Source organism: Carassius gibelio, chromosome A1 (assembly GCF_023724105.1).
Source record: "Carassius gibelio isolate Cgi1373 ecotype wild population from Czech Republic chromosome A1, carGib1.2-hapl.c, whole genome shotgun sequence".
Classification (NCBI taxonomy): Eukaryota; Metazoa; Chordata; class Actinopteri; order Cypriniformes; family Cyprinidae; genus Carassius; species Carassius gibelio.
This window is the reverse complement of record NC_068371.1, coordinates 31,992,390-32,019,378: the sequence shown is the minus strand read 5'-3', so window position 1 is coordinate 32,019,378 and position 26,989 is coordinate 31,992,390. Positions and strand designations below refer to the sequence as shown.

Below are 26,989 nucleotides of genomic sequence, written 5' to 3'. Positions count from 1 at the left end.
AACAGTTACATTAAGCATGTGAGCTCCATTACATTCAGATGTAAACAGTGGAGGAACCCTTTGGTTTTCAGTCTGTCTCAGCTAACTTTCATACAAACCATTACAGTACATGATCAGCCATCAAGACACTGCGTCTCTCTAGGAACAATAGTTTCTGTTCAACAGTCAGAATAATGTTCGCTGGGACAGGCACTTCAGTAAATCCTGCAATAAGAGAATCACTCCTGAAAAGCTCACCTTCCTCCAGTGTTTCTTCTCCAATGTGTCCTCAACATAATCCTCAAGCTTTACTCTCACTACCTCTGGATTTACACTAGTATTTAGTCTTGACATCACAGTTGTCAACCTTTTGTACCCAGAAGCTGTCTGCAGGGGTCAAAGGTTGTGTAATAGGTTAAAGAACAGTTAAAAACAGACCTTTTCTACAAGGACTGAACCACTACAAACCCTTAAACCAACACATCTGGAAATGCAATGTGTGCTAGAGTCACTTTATTTACACATTCAGATTGGGACAGAATTTACAGCACTTCATTAGTATTCTGCCAAAAAAAAAAAAAAAAAAAAAAAAAAGCTTTTTAATTATTATTAGATTTTGTTTACAGTACAAGTGCAATTTACAACACTTAACATGTCTCTATCTTCATTTTTTATTGGTAAAACTGATACTAATCGTTTTTATTATTAGTTCTGATATTATAATTCTTAATCTGGTTGGGCTCCTAAAACACCAGTGTGAATATAATGCAGACTGAGGCACTTTCACAACAACAACAACAACAGAGGTCCAGCTTCAAATTGAATGCTCACAGTAAAGACAGATGTCCTTTATCTTCTCCCACACTTGGTACGTCAAGAGCTTCTGAACTCAGTTCTGCATCTGAAAGTGTGTATTTCACAGTAAACACACACACACACACACACCCACACACAGTTCATCTCGTTAGTTTACTTGTATCACATATCTCCCCAGTCTCCCTGCCTGTTGTAACTGATTTATTACTGTCTTGGCATCTGACATGATTTTAAACATTTCAAAGAAAAAAATGCATATATGTACGGTACACATATTTGTACTGAACTGTTTCAGTAAGGGTCTGACATTACACATGTCTGACGAATATAGTTGTTTTTTTTCTTTGTTGTTGTCTTTTTCAGGAAATTGAAATAATAAATGCCGTTTTAACAGTCTTTGATGTGGCATGACAGATCGCTGTATAAACACCTTGCACAGCCACTTTTGGGTCGGTTTAGAAATGTGCTGGTATAATCCCAACACAAGCACTGACTTGAGTTCAAGTCAAGGTCATGAGTTTGACTCCCAAGGGAGGCATGTCCTGATACAATATATGGCTTAAATTCAATGTGAATGGCTTGCTTTTTTTGTTGTTGTTGTTAAAACACTACATTAAAAATATGAAATACATGACAAAAGAGACTGAGCAATCAGCACAATCCAATAATGATACTAACATTAACAATTAATGTCAAAACATTTTTGTTTATTTGAGTTCCATGGGAAATTGCATTCAGCGATCAGTCACTGTATCATCTGGAAAGCATTTATGTGCACGCAGACATCGCCCAGTTGATCTACAAGACCAGGTCACAGGTTGGAGGAAGGAGGATCAAGGAACAAGGAACTCTAACATCAACCTTTGGAGCCTTTATTAATGAGATGAGGAGCTGAATCAGGTGTGTTTAGATAAGGAGACCTCTAAACTGTTATTGGACCTTGCACGCTTTTAGAAAACAACATCTGCATCTAATCATTTATCTTTTATGATGCAGGAGTTCAGTTAGCTTTTTTGTGTGGTTTCTGGGAAAACATGAATCATTATGGGGGAAATGTAATACTTTTCAGTTTGTTATTCTAAAAAAAACTGTATTACATCAACAGTAATCCTGGAAGAATGATTTACTTTAATAAAAGTTTCCTTTATTTTGAGTGTTACTTCCTCTGCTTCATAGATGTGTGTTGTGATTAACGAACCACTAATTAATTGTTTTCTTACACTAAGGAGAGAGTCTCTGAAGTCTGTAGAAACCGGTTGGATGGATTTTGGACGAAAGGAATGAATGAGGATCCAGATGCAGTATGTTAGATGTGATTATGGATGTATGTCTTGTTTCTGAAAATAATTTTATGAAATTGAACAATACTAAAAACATTGTGAAAAGTTATTTTACAAAACTGAACCATGCTAAAATACAAAATACACTGAACAAAGCATATTATGCTAAATATCATTCTAAATTAACAGAAAATAAAACAAGACTCTCACATTTGTCAGATTTACTGAAGATACATATTTTTTATTGTTCTGATCATTAGATTTTAAAGGTCCCGTTATTCGCGCTTTTTTGAAGCTTTGATTGTGTTCACAGTGTGCAACATGTGTTCATGTTTCGCGAGTAAAAAAATACTGTATTTTTTACACAATTCACCGCTGTTTTCACTGTCATAAAAAAATGGGCTGATGTCTTCCTTGTTCTATAAAGTGCCTCCTTCAGAAATGCGTAACGAGTTCTGATTGGGCCAGCGGTTCCTGTGTTGTGATTCGACAGCAGCTGAGCGCACGCGGCCCTCCTGGAAACACGATTGGGCTAGAACACATGTGCTGGAGATGTATTTATAGTCACAGGAGGAGCGTTTTTACTGACGAGATGCGCATGAAAAAGTTTTTTTGCACAGCCCTAACATCTAGTTAAAAAAGCTAAACAGTGTTGCCCTTTGTGTAAAAAGTTACAGAAACTGTTAAACGCACCAACTTACCGGTAAAATACACTTACCGGTTGTGGTCCATAAACAACGCCTTCTCCAGACAAAGAGGGAACTGCTCTATCTTTCAAGAATAATCTTTGTGCAAATCCGGCATTAAACTGATTGAGATTGAGGAAGTTGTCCTAAGCAAAATGTGCTGCACAGTTTTACATGTGGATTATAATTTTCAGGAACAGAGTTAAACATAAATTGTAACCATTGATCTGTAAGTACAGCATCCCTGGGAAGCCCAAACAAAGATGATTGGACTCAGAGATGAAAATAACAGCGTTTCAAAGACATGGCGACAAACACAAACGCAGCTCTTCCTCCATCTCCTTCGGAGCGCAACAAGACCCCTGTTTGTGAATTCATGTGGGCGGAGGTTAGTCAAAAAACTGTTTTAGTGACGTCATTACTGCAGGAACTAGAGGGATGTAGTCCAAACGGGTCGTTCGATGTAGGTGAATTCTGTTAAATAAAATATCCGCTTGGCATTGAACTTTGAGCTTTAGAATTTTACAGAAATTATTTATACTCTAACAACAACATTACACACTAACTAAAGTTTAAAACATGGGATCACAAAGAACGGGACCTTTAAATACTTGCCACCACTGTTTAAAATGTGTTATTGACAGACAGCCATTATTACTTCATTTCAATGTCAAGTATCTAATAACAGGATATATTGAGAAACTTTGACAGTTTTCAGCTAGTCATGTGACCTCAATATATTTAGACCCATATTTTTCTTAAAATAACAATGACTGTAATAATACTCCATTTTTCATTACTGACAGAAGACAAATGAGCTTAAAAAGACTGTTAAGACAAGTGTTAAAGATGTTGATGATGTTATGTCATGTTGCATTCACAATCTAATGTAGACTGTAAGACAGTATTGTCCGTTTGCTCAAATATTTTCCATCCACATTCCAACAGAATCATGACCAGATGTAGGCTAGCTGAAGATAAAGGAAATGATTCACGACCATATAATAACGCACATCTTATTAGGACACAGAGATTTCTGAGAAATTACATGCACAGACTGTCAATGATCTTTTGTTCTTGCTAAGTTTTAGAGAAGCTGCCTAAATATCCTTTCACATGTGTGTACAATAAAACAAACAAACAAACAAACAAACAAAAACATTCAGATTAAGATGAGCTGATTCTCTTTGGCTGTGTTAGTACAAATTTTAGTCTGTTGCCTATATTTTGTCAAGCTTGTTTTATAACGCATTATTTTGCTTCATTTCCTCTTTATCAGTTTTATATTTGTTTTGTTTGAGCTAAGAATGAAACTTAAAAATGTTTCCTGTGTGATTACATGAGCTAAGTTAGGCCAGAAAATTTCGTTTGTGAGGAAACAGACCTCACAGGCGTGGCAGTTTTCAGAGGGAAAGCCTTTAAAAACCAGCAGAGGAAAGATCTCACAGTCTTCACAAGACACAGACGAAGAACATCACACTTTTCTCGAGAACATAAACATCTAACAATGGCAGTAAGTAGGCTTACTTCTAGATCATATAGTGAGAACTATGATGTGCTGAATATATTGCTTTTAACGCACCTAGCTGTCATCTTTATTAGTATTGCCATTTTTGATAAAATGTGAATATGAAAATTGCTTGTTCAGTTAACAACAGTTTACAACAAAGTATATCAAAACATTGAATGTACTATTTTGTATATGATGTTGATTTTTAAATTACTGTAGGTATAAAAATGACATCTTGCAGCTTGTTTATACTTCATGTATATTTACAGAATTCACCTTAACATTTTAGTTAGAAATAACAAACATACAAAAAGATATGTAATGCAAATTATTTGTAATGATAAAACATTATTGCTGATACTATCGCTATAATCCTCCTTAAATGTGCTTTACTTTGTGTCTCCTGTAGTACTGTTCAGTGTTTTCCAAACAGGATGTACATAGTGTGTATTTGTAAAGTTAGAAGTAAAATGTCATTCCATGTATATGTGAATGTGATTAAAACAAAACATACCTCATCTAACTGTACGTCATCTTCCCAGACAAACTTCGGACCCCCAAAAAATGGCCGAAAAGCAATACCACATGTCTGTGAAAAGGAATACATTGCAATAAATGATCTGAAAAAAAAAGATGAGCTAAAACAACGACAAATGTATATAAAGTATCTTCTGAAAGACATCCCTGATTATCCTTCTCCTGTTGAATTTCACATCACAGAAGTGGCTCATGTCACTAACAAGACGAGCCTTGAGGGCATCTGGAAGTCAGAGGGATTCATGGGTCTTGACAGAGATTCGTTTTCATGGTGGAGCCTGAAGATTAATGAAGCGGATATAAGAGCAGCTGAGGAGCGTTACCTCCAGAAACTGTTTCCAGACATAACCAAAGAAGAAGAAAAAACTCATCCACCGTTTCTGAGTGATTTCACCACATCACCCTTGTTCCTGAACGAATTCTCACGCTACGGTAACTTCCGCTTCACCTTTCCTCTGACTGAACTGATGGAAGCCTACAAGAAGCAGAAGTGTGAGGGTCAAGAGCCAGTTCTCCGGATCTACGGGACCAAACTTTTCAAACAGGAGATTGAGTATGTCGTTCTTGTTCACAGCCCTGACCTCGATGAGAAGTTCAGTCAATTCCCAAAGCTAACAGACAACCCATGGGTTGCTTATGATGGACATCAAATCATCTGGAGAGCCCAAGCCATTTGTGAAACTCACAACTTCCAACTGGTAATCAGAGGAAACACAGCAGCGGCAGAACGGATGCATCCACATGAGTTTTATGTGTGGGATCATGTTAGCCTTGTCTTTTACACTGAAGATGTCCTGACCTTCCCTAAAAGAAAGCTTAAGGCAAGCCTCAGTTGTTGTAAACTGGATCCAGATGTAGACCTTTCAAACGGGGAAAACTGCCCTTCACTTGCTGAAGCCGAGAAATGCATTGAAAGATTGCCAGATGATGAGTCTGAAAAAGAAGATGATAAAGAAGAATATAAATCAGAGGAGGTGAAAAAGGAAGTGGACTAAAAATGTGCAAGCTCTCTAAGAACTTTTACAGTTTTATGGCTTTTTTTATGGTTTTGTCCTTTGTGACAAATAGCTTGAGAATGAAAGGGTACATAAGATTAACAAATAAATAAAATGTGGGGGTGATTTTTTACTTATATATGTTACTTATCATTGAGTGGCTATAATGAGATGTAAAAAAAAAAAAAAAAAACTGTCTGAATATTGCATGATGTGGTTGAATATTATGATTTTGATGTGATGGGCTGCGTTTCACAAAAGCATTGTAAAAATACGTTAGCTGGAAATGTACATAAAAAAAGGGAAAATGTGAGACTACAGACGACAATAATAATTTGATAGGAATATAATGTAATCAGGGCCAGCAGCCTTTATGGGCCCTAAGCAGAATTTTATTTTGCGACCCCTTGGTACCACGAGTACAACTGATTATTATCAGTGCTTGATTATTTACACACAATAAATCTAATACACCTATTATCAATTCTATTTGTGGTCTGTGTGTTTATTACATCATACCAACATCTGCCTGGCATGCTTAACCCTATAACAGTAGCAAACCCACAAGAAATCAGGTGTTAATTCACATTTTAACATTCAGTCTTCCATCCTCAAATCTGATTTGTGCACCCCAGGTTCATTTTGTCTCCCTCCACCCATATCGATTTAAAAACCTATTGATGCACTTAGGCTGACTCTGGGCCAGAGCCTTAACTGTTCAGTGTTTTCAGCCACATAAAGTGGATTTTAGGTTTCAGACATTAAGTCGACATTTCAATTAAGTTCAAGTTCAATTTATTTATATAGCTCCATTTACAACAGCAGCAGCTGACCAGTGTGATTTACAGCATCAAAAAAAATATAATAATAATTCACAACTAAAAACTAAAATCATTTCCACATTTCAAATATATAACAACACATAAGAAATAAAACCAGAATTGTCATCACAAATATCACAAATCAAGTACAGAGATGGAACATCAGGGGACATTGTAAACAATGGAGAAGTAAAGTGAGTAGAGATTTAAAAACCTGTAAAGTAGCAGCAGATCTAACATGAACAGGCTATTCCAGAGTTCAGGGCCTACAACAGTGAAGGCACATTCACCCCTTTTCTTTAATTTGACTCTAGGAACAGTGAGCAATCTAAGATCACTAGATCTTGAGAGAGGTTATGTGAGGAAAGCAGTTCAGATAAATATGAGGAAGCTAAGTTGTTTAAAGACTCTAAAATGCACAGGCACTAGTACTAGCAACAACAACAACAAAAAATGAACTCATAGCTTGGTAAATACGCAAATTTCCATGGAAAGCGGCAATAACAATCCTTTCAACTGACATTTAATTCCAATCATATACACACAGTGTTGTTTAATAAAGCTTACTTTGTTTTCTCCCAGTTAATGGCCACTTACTTTCATGTGTTTCAAGAGAAATTGGTGAATTATGTGATGTTAATCGGACACGGACAGCATCCAATTTAAAGATGTTAAACATTAAAACAGTTTATTTGAGCTGCACATTAATTGATGTCAAAAGCAGTCATCAAATGCATCAAATGGGGAACCCCAACACAGTTGAGTGAGTAACAGACAACCGTGCAGTCAGCAGGGCTTTTCCCACCACACAGAGCCCTGTTGAATGTTCAGATATTAATTGTATTGTTCAAATCCTGTGTGTTTGTTAGCATGCAGTCATGTTCAATGAACTAATCTGAGGTTCTCAGACCTGAATCTAAACTTTGCAGATGTAACAGCACAGACACTGCATGTGTGAAGAAAACCAGTAACCCAATTGTGCAGCTGTTACATTAAAGAGCTGCAGCTACCTAATGAAGTCAGTCATATTCATCAACTGGAAATCATTTTTTTACTTGAATAAAAGCTGTAATTGATCATTTAGTTTCATTTGAATAAAGCATGTTAGCACAAGAAAGAACATTTTTAGGCTCTTTGACCAAATGGTTTTAAAAACCCAATACAAAACATGGGGAAATGAAAATATTCTCAGTAACATAAGATGTCGATTTAGCAACAACAACAACAACAACAAAAAACAATATATTATTTTCTCAGATATTATTGCAATCCTGCAATAAATGAATCAGGCCTGGCATCAAAAACATTCCTCTAGTGTTTCTGCTCAGACAGGCCTGAAAAATTCATAAATATACTTCAGCTTTACTCTCCTTTCTGGATTAACAATCATCTGTATCCTCAAGATACCAGCGAGCATCAATTTGTAGAGTCTCCAACAAAACAAAAATATCGTGTCTATGTACTCACAAAATCCTGGATGTGCACACACAATCTTTCAATGTGATAGTATTTTTTATAGATATATTTTGTAAAATCAAACCGGTCTGGACAACATTCAGATGTACACTAGTATGTAGATGACCTATAAGTTAAAGCAACAAAGCTTTAATTTTTAGTTTTAAATTAAGTGCTTTTGAATCCCAGTCCTGAAGAATCACTGCTATGCACATTTTGTATGTCTCTCTTATCTAACACATTCAGTTCAGTTAATGGAGCTCTCTCCTAATGAGCTGATGATCTGAATCAAGTAAGGGAGAAAATTTGCAGAGTGGTGGGTCTCCAGGACCAGGATTGAAGAACTGCGTTAGTTGTTTAATATAAAAAAATAGAGGAACAAATGTGCCTACTGGGAAAAGTGAGAGCTTGTCTCAGTTGTTTCTCACAGCAAGCTGTTCAGCCTGACAAAGAGACACTGTAGAATCAGCATAAACTGCAAACCCTGCATAGAGGGGTTCAGTGAATGTGGTGTTGAATGTGTGTAAGTGTGCGAGAGTGTGTGTGTCAGAGACGCTGTAGAAGGACAGAGAGCCGGCCGACACATCCACATATACACCTACTCTATTAGAGGATAAGGGAAAGGGTATATTATTGCTCACATTACTGTGCCATATAGTGAATTCATTAGCACAGCAGTACAGACTCCAGGATTTGTCATTGTATCCAAACCAGCAATCACTCACTCCTTTCCTTCTGATGCATTTATATGACACTACTATTTCAGCACCCTTCCCAGTCCATTCAGCCTCCCAGTAACAGCGTCCAGACAGACTCTCAACACACAGAACCTGCTCACAGCTATCAAATCTCTCTGGATGATCAGGATACGGCTGTGGTTCTGTCACATGTATAATCTTCCTCTTCTCATCAGACAACACAAGTTGAGTGTGTGCAGTGTTTGGATCCGGTGTGATATTACAGGCATCTGAAAACAAGAAAGATACACAAATGCCAGTTTTAGAGCTCTGTGTGGGTATGTTTGTTTGTGTGTGTGTGTACTAGTTTAACTATACTTGTGAGAGCCAAATGTCCTTGTGTAGTGAATTATTATGACAATGCACTTATAAATTAGCCAAAACATATTTTTACGTGTATTGTTTTGCACACGTTTCTGTGAGGGGTAAGTTTAAGGGTAAGGGTTGAGTCAGGCTATAGAAAATATCATTAACCTGTTATAAAATCAGTGGATGTCCATGCAATTTACTTAATAATATAGTAAAACAAACATGAGCCTATGTGTGAATGTGTGTGAGAGAAAAACCTACATTTCCTCAGTCCAGGTGTGATTCTAAAATGTTCTCCATTATCCACACTAGAAAGAGACAAATAGAAACTATGATAAATGATTTATTATTAAAAGTCTAATAAACTAATATCTACAAAGGCACCAAAGACACATCAGCTCAAAAAAACCAACAACACCCATAACTTAGTGAGGATAAATTCAAGACCAAGTGACTAAACACAAAATAAATTGATCGAACAGTTCAAAAATTCTCAAAATATCATAATGTCAACCAAGGTATAGATTTAAAGGGGGGTAAGCAATTTCTGGTAAACGATACTGATATTTAAAATCACCAAAACAAACACGCCCCTACCCCCAAAAGGATCTCGTCCCTATTTCAATAGCTCCACCCCACACATACTTATGCAACCCAGGCAACGACTATGGCAATGTGTGTTATGGTAATCCAGATCAAATATGTTTTGGTAATTTCAAAATGGTTTTTGAAAAATGTCTTAAACTAAATTAAATGTCTTTACTGTCAATGTACAAGTACAATAAAATTTAAATGCAGTCATTTGGTTGCATGATCAAATAAAATAAATCTAAATAAAAATAAAAAAATCTTAATAAATAACAGAAACTAAAATAAAATCACACCGTACATACACAAGACAAGTAACATTCAGCAGAAAGTTACATGACTCATATTCAGCATTGCACATGATGTTCTGTTTCAGTTATTCCAGTATTTAAAGCAGGCATTGCTTTGACATATAAATTGTTTTATTCTGTTCGTTTGAGTTTTCAGGATCTTGTACCATCTGCCCGAATGTAACAATTCAAAAAGAAAATGACCTGGGTGGGATGGGTCCATGGGTCTTAATCCAAGAACTCAAAAGGTGGCCATCAAACACTGATTTTATTTCTTTTTATGCTAATTAAAATAATACATATTTTTAAGCGATCTTCACTTTACAGTAAGTGCCGGAAATGTTCACACAGTACTGTATGTGTGTACATATAACACCCAACACTGATTATCAGTTTTATTAATCTAGTGTAAAATCCTGCTACTTCCCCACATACTTGAGTATCTCCAGTTTATAGTTTGGATCCTGCAGTTTGCGTTTGAGCAGCTGGACTCCTGATTGTCCTGGGTGATTGTAGCTCAGATCCAGCTCTCTCAGGTGTGAGGGGTTTGAACTCAGAGCTGAAGACAAATAACCACAGCCTTCCTCTGTCACCATACAGCCTGACAACCTATAAATTGATACATAACACAAGTGTACAGTAACCATGTGACACAATCTAACGCTGTCCAGTTATGACACTCTAAAGATTGACAAGGCGAAGGACCAATTACAGTATGTCTGACACACAGCACAAGCACTGAGGAGCACACACAGAGAGACAGCGCTGGGAGAGGCTATTTATCACCAGATTGCGTAAATCAGTGGAAAATTAATAGAAATTATGATTCAGTCTGAAGAAATCATCATTTACATCAGTAGATGTATCCATATATCTCCGTAGATATGCATCTTTGGTCTATAATCCCTTATCGATGCTGTTCAGTGAGTCTACGTGAACACAAATAAACTGCTGCTGACGTGACTGAATATGATTGAGTGGTGAATTTCTGTTCAAAATTTGGCACGGACTTATTATTTTGCACTCCTGATATAAATTACTAAATAACTGTCACTGCAACAATGTTTTATCAAAACATTGGTCAGATATCGAAGCTAGAGTCTTTAAACTTTCAACTGATGCACAGTTTGTCCAGATCAAGTAAGAGAATGGTGTTTAACGTGCTGTGAAAGTGAAACAATAATAAACTGAGTCCGTCAACAATCTTTGACCTCAAAGGGGTTAATTCACAATATAATGCAGTAGCCTACATTCTCAAAAATTACAAATATTACCCAGAATGCATTGTTTTATGTCATATTATTGTTTTAATGGAAAACAATATTTAACTGTCAAAATTTGGCTGTTTTTTTAAACCAAATGTTTACAGTGTACTATTGTTGATCCATTTATGTCCCTGGATTAATGTCCCTGTTATTGCTTCTATCGGCTTTTATAATGATTTCTATCATCTATTACAGCAGTACCGGTTATTAATTATCCAAGTTTTTGCAGCAGTGTATTTATAATGAATGTTAACATATAAGTTTATCCAGGATTTTATTTTACTAAATGTGGTCATTAAAATCATAGATTTTAAGATTTCCTAATGTAGGGTTACCAATAAAAGGTCAAAAGGATTTGAACATCATGAAGTTAGGTCTGCAGTTTATACTACAAATAAACATTTAATTTGCCAATTTTCAGAAGATCTGGTGTATTAAAACTGTGAGGAAATTTCAGAAAGGTAAAAAGAATGCAGCTAGAATATTTGTTTAAAGACGTTTGATTAAAAAGTTACAAATGGAAAAATAAGCTAGCTGTTGGAACCAGGAATGCCCTCATTGAACAGTGTGTTAAATTTAACAATTTCTGAGCATTTGTGATATCTAAGATCAAATCTGACAAACCTCAGTGCCTCCAACTGGCAGTTTGGACACTTCAGTCCATCTGAGAGCAGCTTTACTCCTGAATCCTGCAGGTCATTGTTACTCAGATCCAGCTCTCTCAGGACAGAGATTGAGGACTGTAGAGCTGATGTCAAAATATCACATTGCTGATCTGAAAGATTACAGCCAGCAAGACTGAAAGAGAGTGAACACACAAGATTAAAATTCATAAACCCTTTCTATAACTGCTTTCAAAAACATTAAAAAATCTGTTTAGTTAAAATGTATTCTAAAACTAAGCAAATTAGACTCCAGATAAATTAAACACTCACATGGCTTTCCTGCAGTTGATCACAGCTGGTATCAGTCTTCTTCTACCCTCATCTGATGAGTTGTATTTATGGAGGTTCAGCTCATCTAGCGGTTCCTGTGACATCTGAAGCATGTAGGAGATAGTTGAGCAGTGAGCAGCAGAGAGTTTCTTCTCTGAGTGTTTGTCTGATTTCACAAACTCCTGAATTTCTCTGAACAGAGTCTGATCTTTCACTTCCAGCAGACAGAGGAACAGATTGATGGATCGTTCAGTGGAGAGCCCATGTCCATCTTTGATCTTCTCTTTAATGTACTGTATTGAATCTTTGATGCTCTCTGAGCTGTTCTCTGTGTGTGTCAGTAGATCCTGTAAGAGTCTCTGATTGGACTCCAGTGAGACACCCAGCAGGAACCGCAGGAACAGATCCAGACGTCCATTCTCACTCTCAATGGCTTCATCTACTGCAGCTTTAAGCAAATGTTTTACTGAAGCAAAATTTTTCAATCCCTTCATAGTTTCCTTTACATGGTAATAAAACACGTAGAAAGCAGCGAGAAACTCCTGAATGCTTAGATGTATGAAACTGTAGACTTTCCTCTGATGAATCACTGATTCCTGCTTAAAGATCTCAGTGCAAATCCCAGAATACACTAAGGCGTCAGTGACGTCTATGCTGCTCTCAACCAGGTCCTCCTCATAGAACATCACATTGCCCTTCATCAGCTGTTTGAAAGCCACTTCAGCAAGTTTCACAATCACTTCTCTGTTGGACTGCAGGAGTTTCTCTGGATCTCTCTCTTCATACTTCTGCTTCCTCATGTTGATCTGAATCAGCAGGAAGTGGATGTACATTTCAGTCAGAGTTTGAGGGATTTCTGCACTCAGATCTTCTTCCAGGAGCTTCTGAAGCACAGTGGATGAGATCCAGCAGAAGACGGGGATGTGGCACATGATGTGGAGGCTTCTTGCTCTTCTGATGTGTGAGATGATTCTGCTGGCTTGATGCTCATCACTGATTCTCTTCCTGAAATATTCCTCCTTCTGAGGCTCAGTGAATCCCTGAATTTCTGTCAGACGGTGGATGTATTTGGAGGGGATCTGATTGGCTGCTGCCGGTCTGGAGGTGATCCAGATGAGAGCAGAGGGAAGCAGCTCTCCTTTCATGAGCTTTGACATCAACACAGCCACTGATGAAGTCTCAGTCACATCACAAACTTTCTGAGCGTCTGAAAACATCAGTGTGATTCTGCTTTCATCCAGACCATCAAAGATGAACACAACTTTACACTCCTCATAAATCTGTGAGTCCAGATCTTGGAGTTCAGGATGAAAGTCCAGCAGAAGTCTGTGAAGACTGTACTGATGATCTCGGACCAAGTTCAGCTCTCGAAATGGAAGCACAAACATGAAATCTACATCCTGATTGGATTTTCCCTCGGCCCAGTCCAGAATGAACTTCTGCACAGAGACGGTTTTTCCGATTCCAGCGATGCCTTTAGTAAGAACAGTCTTGATCTGCTCTTTCTCCTCACATCCTGCTTCAGCGGAGGCTTTAAAGATGTCATTGCAGTAGATTGGAGTGTCTTGTGAGTGTTGTGTTCTGGCTGTTTTCTCCATCTGTAAAACCTCATGTTCTTCATTCACTTCTTCTCTCTCTCCCTCTATGATGTAGAGCTGTGTGTAGATCCTGTTCAGGAGGCTTTCATTTTCCTGGAGTTTGATTCCCTCAATTAATCTCTCAAACTTGTTCTTCATGCTGGTTTTGTGCAGGTCTTTCACTCTCTGAAGAACATCATCCATTGGTTTCTGCAGTTCTCCAGCCTCACTGGATGCAGTGCAGGTCAAATATATTCTGTAAGAAAATATAATTACAGTGCTTTCAATGACTGTTCAGAAATGAATACCATAAGAAATAGATATGTTTCTAGATATGATTTTGATGTCCCTGTGCATTGCATATTACATATTATTAGATTACATGTTGTGTTAATTCTTAAAAATTATGTCTTAAGTCATGTTCAAGTAAGTTGCTTTACAGTAAATTAACATGTAAATGTTTATACTAACAGGGGGTCAGAGGTCACTGCATCATTGAAAGTATCGGGTCGCACAATGGATCTGCTACTCTTCACAGACACACAGCTTGAATGTGGAGACTGTGATCTCCTGCTGATACTGCCAAAAATCAAACAGAACAAAAGACAAATAAACAGCATGTTGTAGAAAGGCAGTCAGTTTTTGTGGTGGGGATACTTCAGAGACTTTAGTGCAGGTTACATTGTTGCAGGAGTAGGTGGCAGCAAAAGCCTTTATAAGTTAGTTAAATATAAATGTTATATATATATATATGCAAAACACCGACAGACCTGGGACTTACGTGGAGATCCTGTTTGTGGACTTCAGCTCAGCCTTTATCACTATAATTCCAAACCTTCTCCTGACTAAACTAACTCAGCTTTCCATGCCCACCTCCATCTGTCAGTGGATCAACAGCTTCCTGACAGACAGGCAGCAGCTAGTGAGGCTGGGAAAATATACATCCAGCACCCGTACAATCAGCACCGGAGCTCCCCAGGGCTGCGTTCTCTCCCCACTGCTCTTCTCCCTGTACACCAACGATTGCACATCTAAGGACCCCTCTGTCAAGCTCCTAAAGTTTGCAGATGACACCACACTCATCGGCCTCATTCGGGACGGTGACGAGTCTGCTTACAGACAGGAGGTAAAAGAGCTGGCTGTCTGGTGCACTCTCAACAACCTGAAGCTTAACACGCTCAAAACAGTGGAGATGATCGTGGACTTCAGAAGAAACCCCACTGCTCTTCCCAGACTCACCATCATTAACAGCACTGTGACTTCAGTGTAGTCATTCAGGTTCCTGGGCACCACTATCTCTCAGGACCTGAAGTGGGACATTCACACTGACTCCACTGTGAAAAAGGCCCAGCAGAGGCTGAACCTCCTTCGCCAGCTGAGGAAGTTTAACCTGCCACAGGATCTGCTGAAACAGTTCTACTCCACCGTCAGTTAATCCTTCCTCTGCCTTTCAGTAACTGTCTGGTTCAGCTCAGCTTCTAAATCTGACCTTAGAAGACTACAGAGGGTAGTCCTTACTGCTGAGAGAATCATTGGTACAACCCTCCCTTCTATTCAAGAACTGTACTTATCCAGAGTGAGCAAAAGGGCTGGCAAAATCACTCTGGACCCCTCAGATCCAGCACACTCCCTCTTTGAACTGTTGCCATATGGCCAGCGCTACAGGGCTCTGAACACTAGAATGGCCAGACACAGGAACAGTTTCTTCCCTCGGGCAATCCATCTTATGAACACTTGACAACAACAGTGGAACACACAACACTATTTATATTTATATCCCCTTATTTATCTAACATACATACTTAGTGTACACTTTTATTTTTCACATAATATAATATTTATAATTTCAACATTTTATTACAGTAAAAAACTACGTTTTATCCAGTCTCACAATTAACGGTTATTCAATCTATTTAATACAGTAAAAGGATGTTTTTGGTTTTACGCTCCATTACCGTTGGAATTTGACAGTGTTTTTCTGTATATTTTCTGTATATTATAAGACTTGTATTTTATAACAGATTAATAACTTCTGTAGCAAATGTAGCTGTTGCTCATTGTGGATGTTAATGGTTAACTAATTAATTTTTATTGTAAAGTGATACCTATGGGTCTTCATAGTTATTTTGCACTTTAATCCGTCTAAAACTTTTAACTTTATATATATATATATATATTTTTTTTTTTTTTCTGTATTGTATTATTGTATTGAAAATGTTCAGTTATTTTTGTAATAAGGAAAAAAAAACTGTTATACAGTATTTTGAGTATTATATCAATAAGCATTAAGTAATAAGTATTATATCAATGCCGTTATAAAAGCAATGGCAATTAATCACAACAGGAAAACCTGATACCGGCATATCCCTATACCTCTACATACATAACTGCCTATTGTAATATACCTGCTCATACAATCGTCAATCTGTATATTGTCATGCCTTACCTACTTATTTGTATTTTTTATTGTATTTTCATGCCTGTCATTAAAGCTCATTCTGATTCTGATTTAAACTTTGAGTGCCACTTAATGAAGTTCAAAACAGAAGAAACTCATCAGTGAATATCACTTAAGTTGAAATTCCATTTCATAAATATCATCACTGATGACATCAATGTAAAATCTCCTTAACCAATGAAAAGATACTACATCAAATATATCGCTTTAGTCAGCCAACGAGAAAAAAAAGAAATTCAGAAATAAGTGACTTTTGATTGGGAAGCACTAACTGAGATTTTATGTTCATGTTTCAGAAATGAACTTGCAAGATACGTGTCATAAAGTGTAAACATTAAAGGGTAAAAGTATAATTAAATTATATTGCAAACCCCGTAAAACAAGATACAGGCTGGTTTTGGCCTGAAGGCATTGAGTTTGACACTTGTGCTCTAACAGATGCAGATAATTACATATACACACTCAATCTCTCATTATCTCATTATAATACTCATAATATTCCACTCTACTTAATACTCTAATAACCTCACTGAAGCAGTCATTGATTTACTGATGCCCAATTATTAACAGCAACAGTTACTTAATATTTTTGCGGAAACCATAATTTATATTTTCAGGATTCTTTGATGAATAGAAAGTTCAAAAGAACAGCATGTATTTGAAATTGAAATATTCTGACACTTTTGATAACTCTGTGCATCTTTCTCAGTTTCACAGTTTCCAAACAAATATTCATCAGCACAACTGTTTTCATAGATCAGAAATATTTATTGAGCAGCAAATCAGCATATTAGAATGATTTCTGAAGATCATATGATGCTGAAGACTGGGCTAATGATGCTGAAAATTCACAGGAATAAATTACATTTTAAATAGAAAGAGTTATATTAAATTGTAAGAATATTTCATTATATTAATGATTTGCCTGTATTTATAAAATGAGAGATATTTAAAAAGAAAATAATACATGTGTGTACATATGTATTAGGATAGAGAGAGCTTGTGGCTTAGCATGATTCAGTCTTTAGACATTTCTTTAAAAACATTAATTGGGACTCAAGGAGAGGGAAGATTCAAGAAAATGCTTTTGAGCCTCTGTTACGACACAACAAGGCAAAGCTCACTCACTGATTGCAGGCTCCTGTAAGTCACTGTGAATTAAATCACCCAAATGTAAAATAGCTAGTGTCTTACCTGGGGTCAGAGGTCATGGTTGCATCACTGGATGCAGAGGGCAGATTCTTCATAGGTTGATCGCAGCTTGTTTCAGGAGATGAAGAACTCATTTTAGAGGCAATTTCCTTGTCTTCTTTTTCTTGATTCATGGCTCTGCCCTCCACTTTTGCTCAAAATACTGTTGAGAGATTGACTGTCTATTTATATTCTCAGTAACAAAAGATACAAATATGTTTCCTGTACATTTAGGCAGAAATAGTCAGACCATCATGTTCATTTGCCCCATGGAGGGCTGAAAAAAAAAAAAAACCCTACAAAAAAACCCTGCACATAACTCTAAAGTTATGATGCATGTCACAATTAGAGTAAAATGTAAAAATGTATGAACATTTTAAATTACAGGATCATATTTTTACCTTCTCTCATTTCATTAAAGATGTCCTTTTAAATGTTTTATTTTTGTAGCAGCATTGACCACAACCAATCACAGACAAATCTGTTGAGTGCATGATAGTAATTGACAATCAGAGGCATATATAAACCTGATAATTATTCTGATATTATAAACTCTGCAGGACAGTGTTTGAAACTTATTTACAGTTATTTATGGCGCTTTGGAAATTTAAGTGAAATGAAGCAACAGAAAAACAATGCACTTTGCTGCTGTTGTGATCATTTTAACAAATTTGGATTTATTTCATACACATTTTTTGAATGCAGTTATTGAACATAAAGTGATTTAAATACACATTGATTTAAAATCACTTTATGCAGTTTAAATTGCTGTATTCTGAATATGCAGCTGCTGTCACCTTTGCAGGGAAAAGTCTTTACTTTTGATTAAAAACCTATTCTGCTATTCTGCTTTAAGACATTAGGTGGAAATGCTGCTATTAATATTGAGCTTTCATCTACACACATTTTAGCCCAGATTCACAGTGTTGTAGCCAAAGTTCAACTCGATGTAGGTGCTGTATAAAGTAGGTTGTAGAGCTGGGTTAAAAGACAAGGCAAACCTGCTGTCAAGGTAGTTAAAGAATATTGTTGTGATAACAAATGCACATCTCTTTTTGTCACATATTTTCAACAGAATCTACTATATTTGATCCACGGATGTTGTTTCTTATTATTATATACGTTAAAAAAAATGCTGATTATACATGTTTAACCAAACTTTAATTTCGTTGACATCTACACAAATTAGGATATGAATTAATTATACACAACAGATTGTAATCTATAGCACGTATCAATGATTTATATAACAAACACCCCAGGAAATTTGCGCAAACATCTAAATTCACTTAAGCACTTTAATCATCGACGTTTATTAAGACATTTCTCAGAGTTTTTTAAGTTGTCTAAATACAGTAATGCGGGACTGAAATACCATATAAGAAACTATTAAGAACATATTATTTTATATGACTACATGGTTAAATTATTAAGTTCTGAACTTACCACAAAAGTCAGGCGATTGTTTCCTCAAAATGGCGTATCTTTCTCCTGGGTTGCTTTCGTTTCTTTATAGTCACCTGTTAAAGGTGAGTCTTGCGTTCTTTTTCCACTCGTTTGAAAAACAGTCGAGCTCCCTCTAGTGGCGCAGATCATCATTACAGTTTAACAGCAGCGGTGTTTTACTGCTTTAGGTGTCTGAACACACAGCTGAACTATCCATACTAGCAGCAACATTTTATGTGGCTTACCAGGGGTCAGAGGTCACTGTCACATCACTGAAGGCAGAGGGCAGATTCTTCACTGGTTGATAAAACGCAAAATGTAAAAAAAAAAATGTTTTGTGTTGTGTTGTGTTGCTTCCGCAGGAAAGTGCAGTCTAATTATTTTACCACTGATAATCAAAAATAAAATACAAATACAGTTAATCCCTTGTATTTATTTATTTAGATATTGCAGTTAAGTTTCACTGTACGTTAAACTAAGGCACAACTGCAGTTTGCTCTGATGATGAATTATTACAGGTTCAAGAGATGTCTCTTCATTTCCTCCTTTTACTTTTGTCTCTAGTTACCTGGGGGGTAATCCAGAAAAGCAGGTTATGTGACATGCCTGGTTATGTTTAAGAGTAAGCGGATAACCTCAACTATCAGGGTTAGTTCACTTCAGTGAGCCTTCAGTGTGCGTGACAGATGCACAACATTATATAATATTACAATATGTAATATAAGTGCTTCCTCATTAACATATATATATATATATATATATATATATATATATATATATATATATATACATACATATATATATAAACATATTTAATATGTTAATGAGGAAGCGCTAATATAAGTAATAAATAAGGCTTTTATTTAATTGGCATATATGAGTTATCCATATAAATTATAAAACACTATGACAAGGTAATGTTTAACTTGTACATATTTATTTATTTTATTTATTAAATTTTATTTCATCTCACACATGGATCAGCATTTTCTATGTTGTATAAATTTAAATCAAAATACATTTCTGATATGACTTAATATATAATTAGCATAAAACAAACAATATAATTCACATTCTCAAGGATTAAAGATTAAATGGATATAAATAAAAATTGCACAGCCATCAATTAGGTGGCGATATGCACTAAGAAGATTATCTGTCTCATATTTTACTGTCAGGACATAATGTCAGGTTTAACAAATATGTAAAAAATACATTTTTTACAAAAGTTACCTACCGCAGCTTTAAAGAATCAAATAACGTTTTGTAGTGATACTACTACATGATGGCTATACTGCATATTTCAAAACCTTATCATTAAAGCTATGCTTTTTGAAGAAAACCAGTAACTCAGTAGTAAACTGTGTAGCTGTTACAATCAAGATTTTTTATTTATTTATTTTTTTGCCTGTCTTGGTGTTTAAACATTTACTGTCAGTACTGTAATAACATGAAATTAGATAGATTCAGACAGATTATTTCATAATTAATAACTAATCCAGAACAAAACTGAAACAATAACACACAATGCCAATTTGATAATCTTCGATTCTAAAACACCCACAACCACAAACAAAACCTGATACATTAAAACCAAAACAACAAAAGCATTCAGAATTTATGAAATGTGGTGTTAAAAATAAATAAAGAAAGTACTAGATAAATAGATTACTAAAAAACTAAACTTTTTATAACCTCTAAGTGAAAGGGAATTGGACTGTGAAAGAAGGCCAATCAGAACTTCTTATTAGGATCAATATACGGTGTTCTTGTGAGAATAGTTTGTTCAAACAGATTTCATGTGTTACAGCCCATCGTAGAGGAACCTTGTTGATGGACTGCACAATTTGTTTTGACGTGAAATGCAGACCAGAAAGTTCTATAACCTCAAATCCAAAACCATGTGCTCTATATTTACTCAGCCATTAATAATATGCAGAATTTGAATCAGTCTTGGAATGCATATCTATGAAAGCCTGGAGCTAAGGGTGATTGCATCTTTATCACAGAAATGTTGACTAATTTTATTCATTGCCATTTGAAGTCTATATCTAAAAAAACTCTGTTTTTTTGAAGTCGTGGGCTAATGGTTAGAGAGTCGGACTCCCAATCGAAAGGTTGTGAGTTCTAGTCCCGGGCCGGCAGGAATTGTGGGTGGGGGTAGTGCATGAACAGCTCTCTCTACACCTTCAATACCACGACTTAGGTGCCCTTGAGCAAGGCACTGAACCCCCAACTGCTCCCCGGGCGCCGCAGCATAAATGATGCCCACTGCTCTGGGTGTGTGTTCACAGTGTGTGTGTGTTCACTGCTCTGTGTGTGTGCATTTCGGATGGGTTAAATGCAGAGCACAAATTCTGAGTATGGGTCACCATACTTGGCTGAATGTCACGTCACTTTCACTGTCACTTACTAGTCCTTTAACTATGCACTATCCATCATAACTGACATAATGTACATAGTATCTGAAAATTGTATATTGTTAAAAAAAACAAATGGTACAATTGTAAATAAAATGTCTGTACATAAATTTAAATATTTTTTTCACGATATATCTATTTCTGTATATAGTGCATTATTTATTTTTCAGTTAATCTTATATTAGTGTTGTCTCATCTTTACTGTGTAAGTATATGCATGTCTACTCTGCACTATCATGTATGTGTGCACTTTCTTCTGCACTGGAAGCTCCTGCCGCCAGGTCAAACTTCTTCTGTGTAAACATACTGGTTTATAAAGCTCCTTCTGATTATGATTTTTGGTAATTTCGACTTTATATCCTACAATTGCAACTATTTCTAACTACAAAAATCAGATTCTCAAAGATGGAAATTACACTATTATATGCATCTCTACATTTCCTCACAGGGGGTCGTTACATTTGACAGAATCACAGCAGAATCAGGATAAAGCCTAAATCCAGCGTAGAGGGGTTCAGTGAACGTGGTGTTGAATGTGTGTATGTGTGTGAGTGTGTGTGTGTCAGAGACGCTGTAGAAGGACAGAGAGCCGGCCGACACGTCCACATACACTCCTACTCTATTAGATGGTGAATTTAGAGGAATGTTTGTCCTCTTCTTATCGTGCCAAACAGAGTAAATTGTATCACAACAGTAAACACTCCAGGACTTGTCATTGAGTCCAAACCGACAGTCGCTCCCACCTTTCCTGCTGATTCCTTTATATGCCACTGCAATGTGAGCCCAGCCTGTCAAATCAGCCTCCCAGTAACAGCGTCCAGTCAGACTCTCTTTACACAGAACCTGCTCACTGTTCTCAAATCTGTCTGGATGATCAGTATACGGCTGATGATCTTTCACACATTTTGCTTTTTTGTTGCCTTCAGACAGGATGAGTTGAGTGTGTGCGGTGTTTGGATCCAGTGTGAGATCACAGGCGTCTGAACAGAGAAAGCAGATCAGAACATCAGTGATATCATGACATCATATGCGCAGGTCTGTTTGACTGACATAACTTACATTTTCCCAGTCTTGGTGTGATCCTGAAATGCCCTCCATGATTAAAACTGAGAAAAAACAACAACAACAAAAAAATGTTCAGTGGACCGATTATCTTTGGGATAACTTTCACAGGTTTTTTTTTTTTTTTTTTTTCAGTTGATAAATGAATTCCAATTAGGGCTTGTGTGTTTAACATGGCAGACAACATTGCGGAGAAGCTTTAAACAGCAACAGGGTAACATAAAACATAAAATTATCTCAAGTAGCCAGGGCTAGTTTTAAAGGGGTCATATGATGCAATTTAAATAGTTCCTTTCTCTTTGGAGTCAACCACACCCTCCTAAAACGTCTCATTCTAACACACCCCACATCTCTACATCACTATGTAGGAAAAATTGCATAACACCGCCCAGATGTTCACGCAAAGAAAAAAAGCATATATTTTATTCCTGTTGTAGTATTGTTGTTGCGGCCACTGCCATGTTGTATAGACACTGTGTGTTTCACTGTGAAAGTGAAACTACTTTGTTTGGTCTTCCAAAAGAGGACTTGATTATAAATCATGTTTATATCATGTTTATAATGGGATTTATGTTTTTGTCTCGTTGCTCCAGCTGGACTGGACATATATGTTAATGGTCTTAAAATTTCTGTCATGCACTAAACGTATTCAGCCAATCACAATGCACTGGATAGCCAATCACAGCACACCTCACTTTTCAGACGATTAGCTTTGTAAAAATCTACGTGTTTCAGAAAAGTGGGGCATAGAGCAGAACAAATTATGTACAGTATTTGGAAAATAAAGTGTTCTTTTAACCTTAAACCACATAAAAACATTTTATTACACCAAATACACAAAGATAATGTATTTTTTAGAAGCATAATATGACCCCTTTAACTACATTGTATGCCTCCTCTGAAGTAGTAGTGAAACAGACTGTGCATTATTTTAGTTGTTGTTTTTTGTTGTTAGATCAAATAGATTATACTAGCTAGATTTCCTGTTTAGATGTGCTCTTAATGTAGCATGCTCGAGGACATCTACTGGTTAAAGCCATTTGCATGCAACAAGAACAGCAAAAATTGAAACTCAAGAAAAATGTATCTGATGAAAGCAACAGTAGCATGTCACCTACATCCACTATTGTAACTTTAAAACTGCAGTGTTCAAGCTTATAATAAAAAGACAGTTATTGTTGGCTAGTGTGAATGCAAATATAGTTATAGTTTAAGTTACAGTTATCATTAATTCAAATTTATTTCAAGTATCCAGGGCAGGGTTTTCAAACAACCCTGGCTATGAGTTCTGTACTAGACCAACTGAGACTTGTCATGGCGCTTGTATACTGTTGTTGTTCTCTGTTGACCTGACTGCTTCTATTTTTCGAATTTGTAAGTCACTTTGGATAAAAGCGTCTGCTAAATGATTAAATGTAAATTATTATTTTGGTGAAAACGTGACTCTAGAATATTTTTATGAACTATATTGTTATCATTACAGTTATCATCGCTGGTATGAACTGGCCTTAAATGATAACTCTCCCACATACTTGAGTATCTGCAGTTTATAGTTTGGATCCTGCAGTTTGTGTTTGAGCAGCTGGACTCCTGATTGTCCTGGGTGATTGTAGCTCAGATCCAGCTCTCTCAGGTGTGAGGGGTTTGATCTCAGAGCTGAAGACAAATAACCACAGCCTTCCTCTGTCACCATACAGCCAGACAACCTACAGAAACACATACAGAGACAGATCAACTACAGACACAAAGACACACACACGCACGCACGCACACACACACACGCAAACACACTAACACAGTGAGATCATCTACAGACACACGATTAGATCATCTGCAGACACAGGGAGATCATCTACACACACACACACACACACACAGTCAGATCATCTACAGACACACACAGTCAGATCATCTACAGACACAGTCAGATCATCTACAGACACACACAGAAAGATCATCTACAGACACACACAGACAGATCATCTACAGACACACACAGTCAGATCATCTACAGACACACACAGTCAGATCATCTACAGACACACAGTCAGATCATCTACAGACACACACAGTCAGATCATCTACAGACACACACAGTCAGATCATCTACAGACACACACAGTCAGATCATCTACAGACACACAGTCAGATCATCTACAGACACACACAGTAAGATAATCTACTGACACACACAGTCAGATCATCTACAGACACACACAGTGAGATCATCTACAGACACACACACACACACAGTGAGATCATCTACAGACACGCACAGAGAGATCATCTACAGACACACACAGATCATCTACAGACACACACAGTCAGATCATCTACAGACACACAGTCAGATCATCTACAGACACACACAGTCAGATCCTCTACAGACACACACAGTCAGATCATCTACATACACACACAGAGAGATCATCTACAGACACACACAGACAGATCATCTACAGACACACACAGACAGATCATCTACAGACACACACAGACAGATCATCTACAGACACACACAGTCAGATCATCTACAGACACACACAGAGAGATCATCTACAGACACACACAGACAGATCATCTACAGACACACACACACAGATCATCTACAGACACACACAGTCAGATCATCTACAGACACACAGTCAGATCATCTACAGACACACAGTCAGATCATCTACAGACACACACAGTCAGATCCTCTACAGACACACACAGAGAGATCATCTACAGACACACACAGACAGATCATCTACAGACACACACAGTCAGATCATCTACAGACACACACAGTCAGATCATCTACAGACACACAGTCAGATCATCTACAGACACACACAGTCAGATCATCTACAGACACACAGTCAGATCATCTACAGACACACAGTCAGATCATCTACAGACACACACAGTCAGATCATCTACAGACACACAGTCAGATCATCTACAGACACACAGAGAGATCATCTACAGACACACAGAGATCATCTACAGACACACACAGTCAGATCATCTACAGACACACACAGTCAGATCATCTACAGACACACAGTCAGATCATCTACAGACACACACAGTGAGATCATCTACAGACACACAAAGTCAGATCATCTACAGGCACACAGAGACAGATCATCTACAGGCACACACAGTCAGATCATCTACAGACACACAGAGTCAGATCATCTACAGGCACACAGAGACAGATCATCTACAGACACACAGTCAGATCATAATACATACACAAACAGTCAGATAATCTACAGACACACAGTCAGATCATCTACAGACACACACACAGCCAGATCAACTACTGACACACACACAGATCATCTACAGACACACACAGTGAGATCATCTACAGACACACAGTCAGATCATCTACAGACACACACAGAGAGATCATCTACAGACACACACAGATCATCTACAGACACACACAGTCAGATCATCTACAGACACACACAGATCATCTACAGACACACAGTCAGATCATCTACAGACACACAGTCAGATCATCTACAGACACACACAGTGAGATCATCTACAGACACACAGTCAGATCATCTACAGACACACACAGCCAGATCAACTACTGACACACACAGATCATCTACAGACACACACAGAGACATCATCTACAGACACACACAGATCATCTACAGACACACAGTCAGATCATCTACAGACACACACAGTGAGATCATCTACAGACACACAGTCAGATCATAATACATACACAAACAGTCAGATCATCTACAGAAACACAGTCAGATCATCTACAGACACACAGTCAGATCATCTACAGACACACACAGCTAGATCAACTACTGACACACACACACACAGATCATCTACAGACACACACAGCCAGATCAACTACTGACACACACACAGATCATCTACAGACACACACAGTCAGATCATCTACAGACACACACAGATCATCTACAGACACACACAGTGAGATCATCTACAGACACAGTCAGATCATCTACAGACACACAGTCAGATCATCTACAGACACACACATCCAGATCAACTACAGACACACAGTCAGATCATCTACAGACACACACAGCCAGATCAACTACTGACACACACACAGTCAGATCATCTACAGACACACAGTCAGATCATCTACAGACACACACAGACAGTAAACAGCAGAACATTTTAAAGTATGTAAAACTAACTGTTTAATAATCAAATCAAATTCAACCCAGACCTCAGGATCTCCAGTTGACTGTTTGGACTCTGCAGTCCATCAAGCAGCTTCACTCCTGAATCCTGCAGGTCATTGTTACTCAGATCCAGCTCTCTCAGGACACAGTTTGAGGATTTTAGAACCGATGACACAATTTCACAATCCTGAGCAGTCAGATTACAGCCAGCAAGACTGAAAGAGAGCAGAACATGTAAGGGTCCAGTTTTTTTTTTTTTTTTTTTTTACTTTTCCACATTGGTATATAACTGACATTTCAATGATGTCAGCTTCATTCTTGTAAAAAAAAAAAAAAAAAAAAAAAAAAAAATTATATATATATATATATATTATTTATTAAATAAAATCATCAAAATAAAATAAAGATGAAGCACAAAAAACAACATAAATATAAGTCATTTTAAAAA

General features: G+C 37.0%; 2 protein-coding genes across 8 annotated transcripts in view; one reads left to right on the top strand and one right to left on the bottom strand.

Annotated features, from left to right (window-relative positions):
• Positions 1-4,122: 4,122 nt before the first annotated feature.
• On the top strand, positions 4,123-6,302 carry LOC128030330 (uncharacterized). Its single transcript, XM_052617903.1, has 2 exons — positions 4,123-4,274; positions 4,814-6,302. The coding sequence occupies exons 1-2, from the start codon at positions 4,269-4,271 to the stop codon at positions 5,801-5,803; spliced, it is 996 nt and encodes a 331-aa protein (XP_052473863.1). The 5' UTR covers positions 4,123-4,268; the 3' UTR covers positions 5,804-6,302.
• Positions 6,303-6,581: 279 nt separating this feature from the next.
• The window catches only part of LOC128023088 (NACHT, LRR and PYD domains-containing protein 12), a 68,165-nt gene continuing 47,757 nt past the window's right edge, over positions 6,582-26,989 (bottom strand). For 2 of the 7 annotated variants that reach the window (XM_052610669.1, XM_052610680.1), the window contains 5 exons: positions 12,204-13,810; positions 11,893-12,066; positions 10,439-10,612; positions 9,387-9,433; positions 6,582-9,046 (listed from right to left, as the gene is read on the bottom strand). In XM_052610669.1, coding sequence (XP_052466629.1) covers positions 8,493-9,046; positions 9,387-9,433; positions 10,439-10,612; positions 11,893-12,066; positions 12,204-13,810 — 2,556 coding nt within the window. In that variant the 3' untranslated portion in view covers positions 6,582-8,492. Of the gene's footprint in view, positions 9,047-9,386; positions 9,434-10,438; positions 10,613-11,892; positions 12,067-12,203; positions 14,037-14,251; positions 14,360-17,432; positions 17,593-18,875; positions 18,923-19,795; positions 22,276-22,354; positions 22,402-23,889; positions 24,064-26,585; positions 26,757-26,989 lie in introns of those variants that run through there. The other 5 variants (XM_052610642.1, XM_052610646.1, XM_052610675.1 and 2 more) reach the window with 4 other exon arrangements.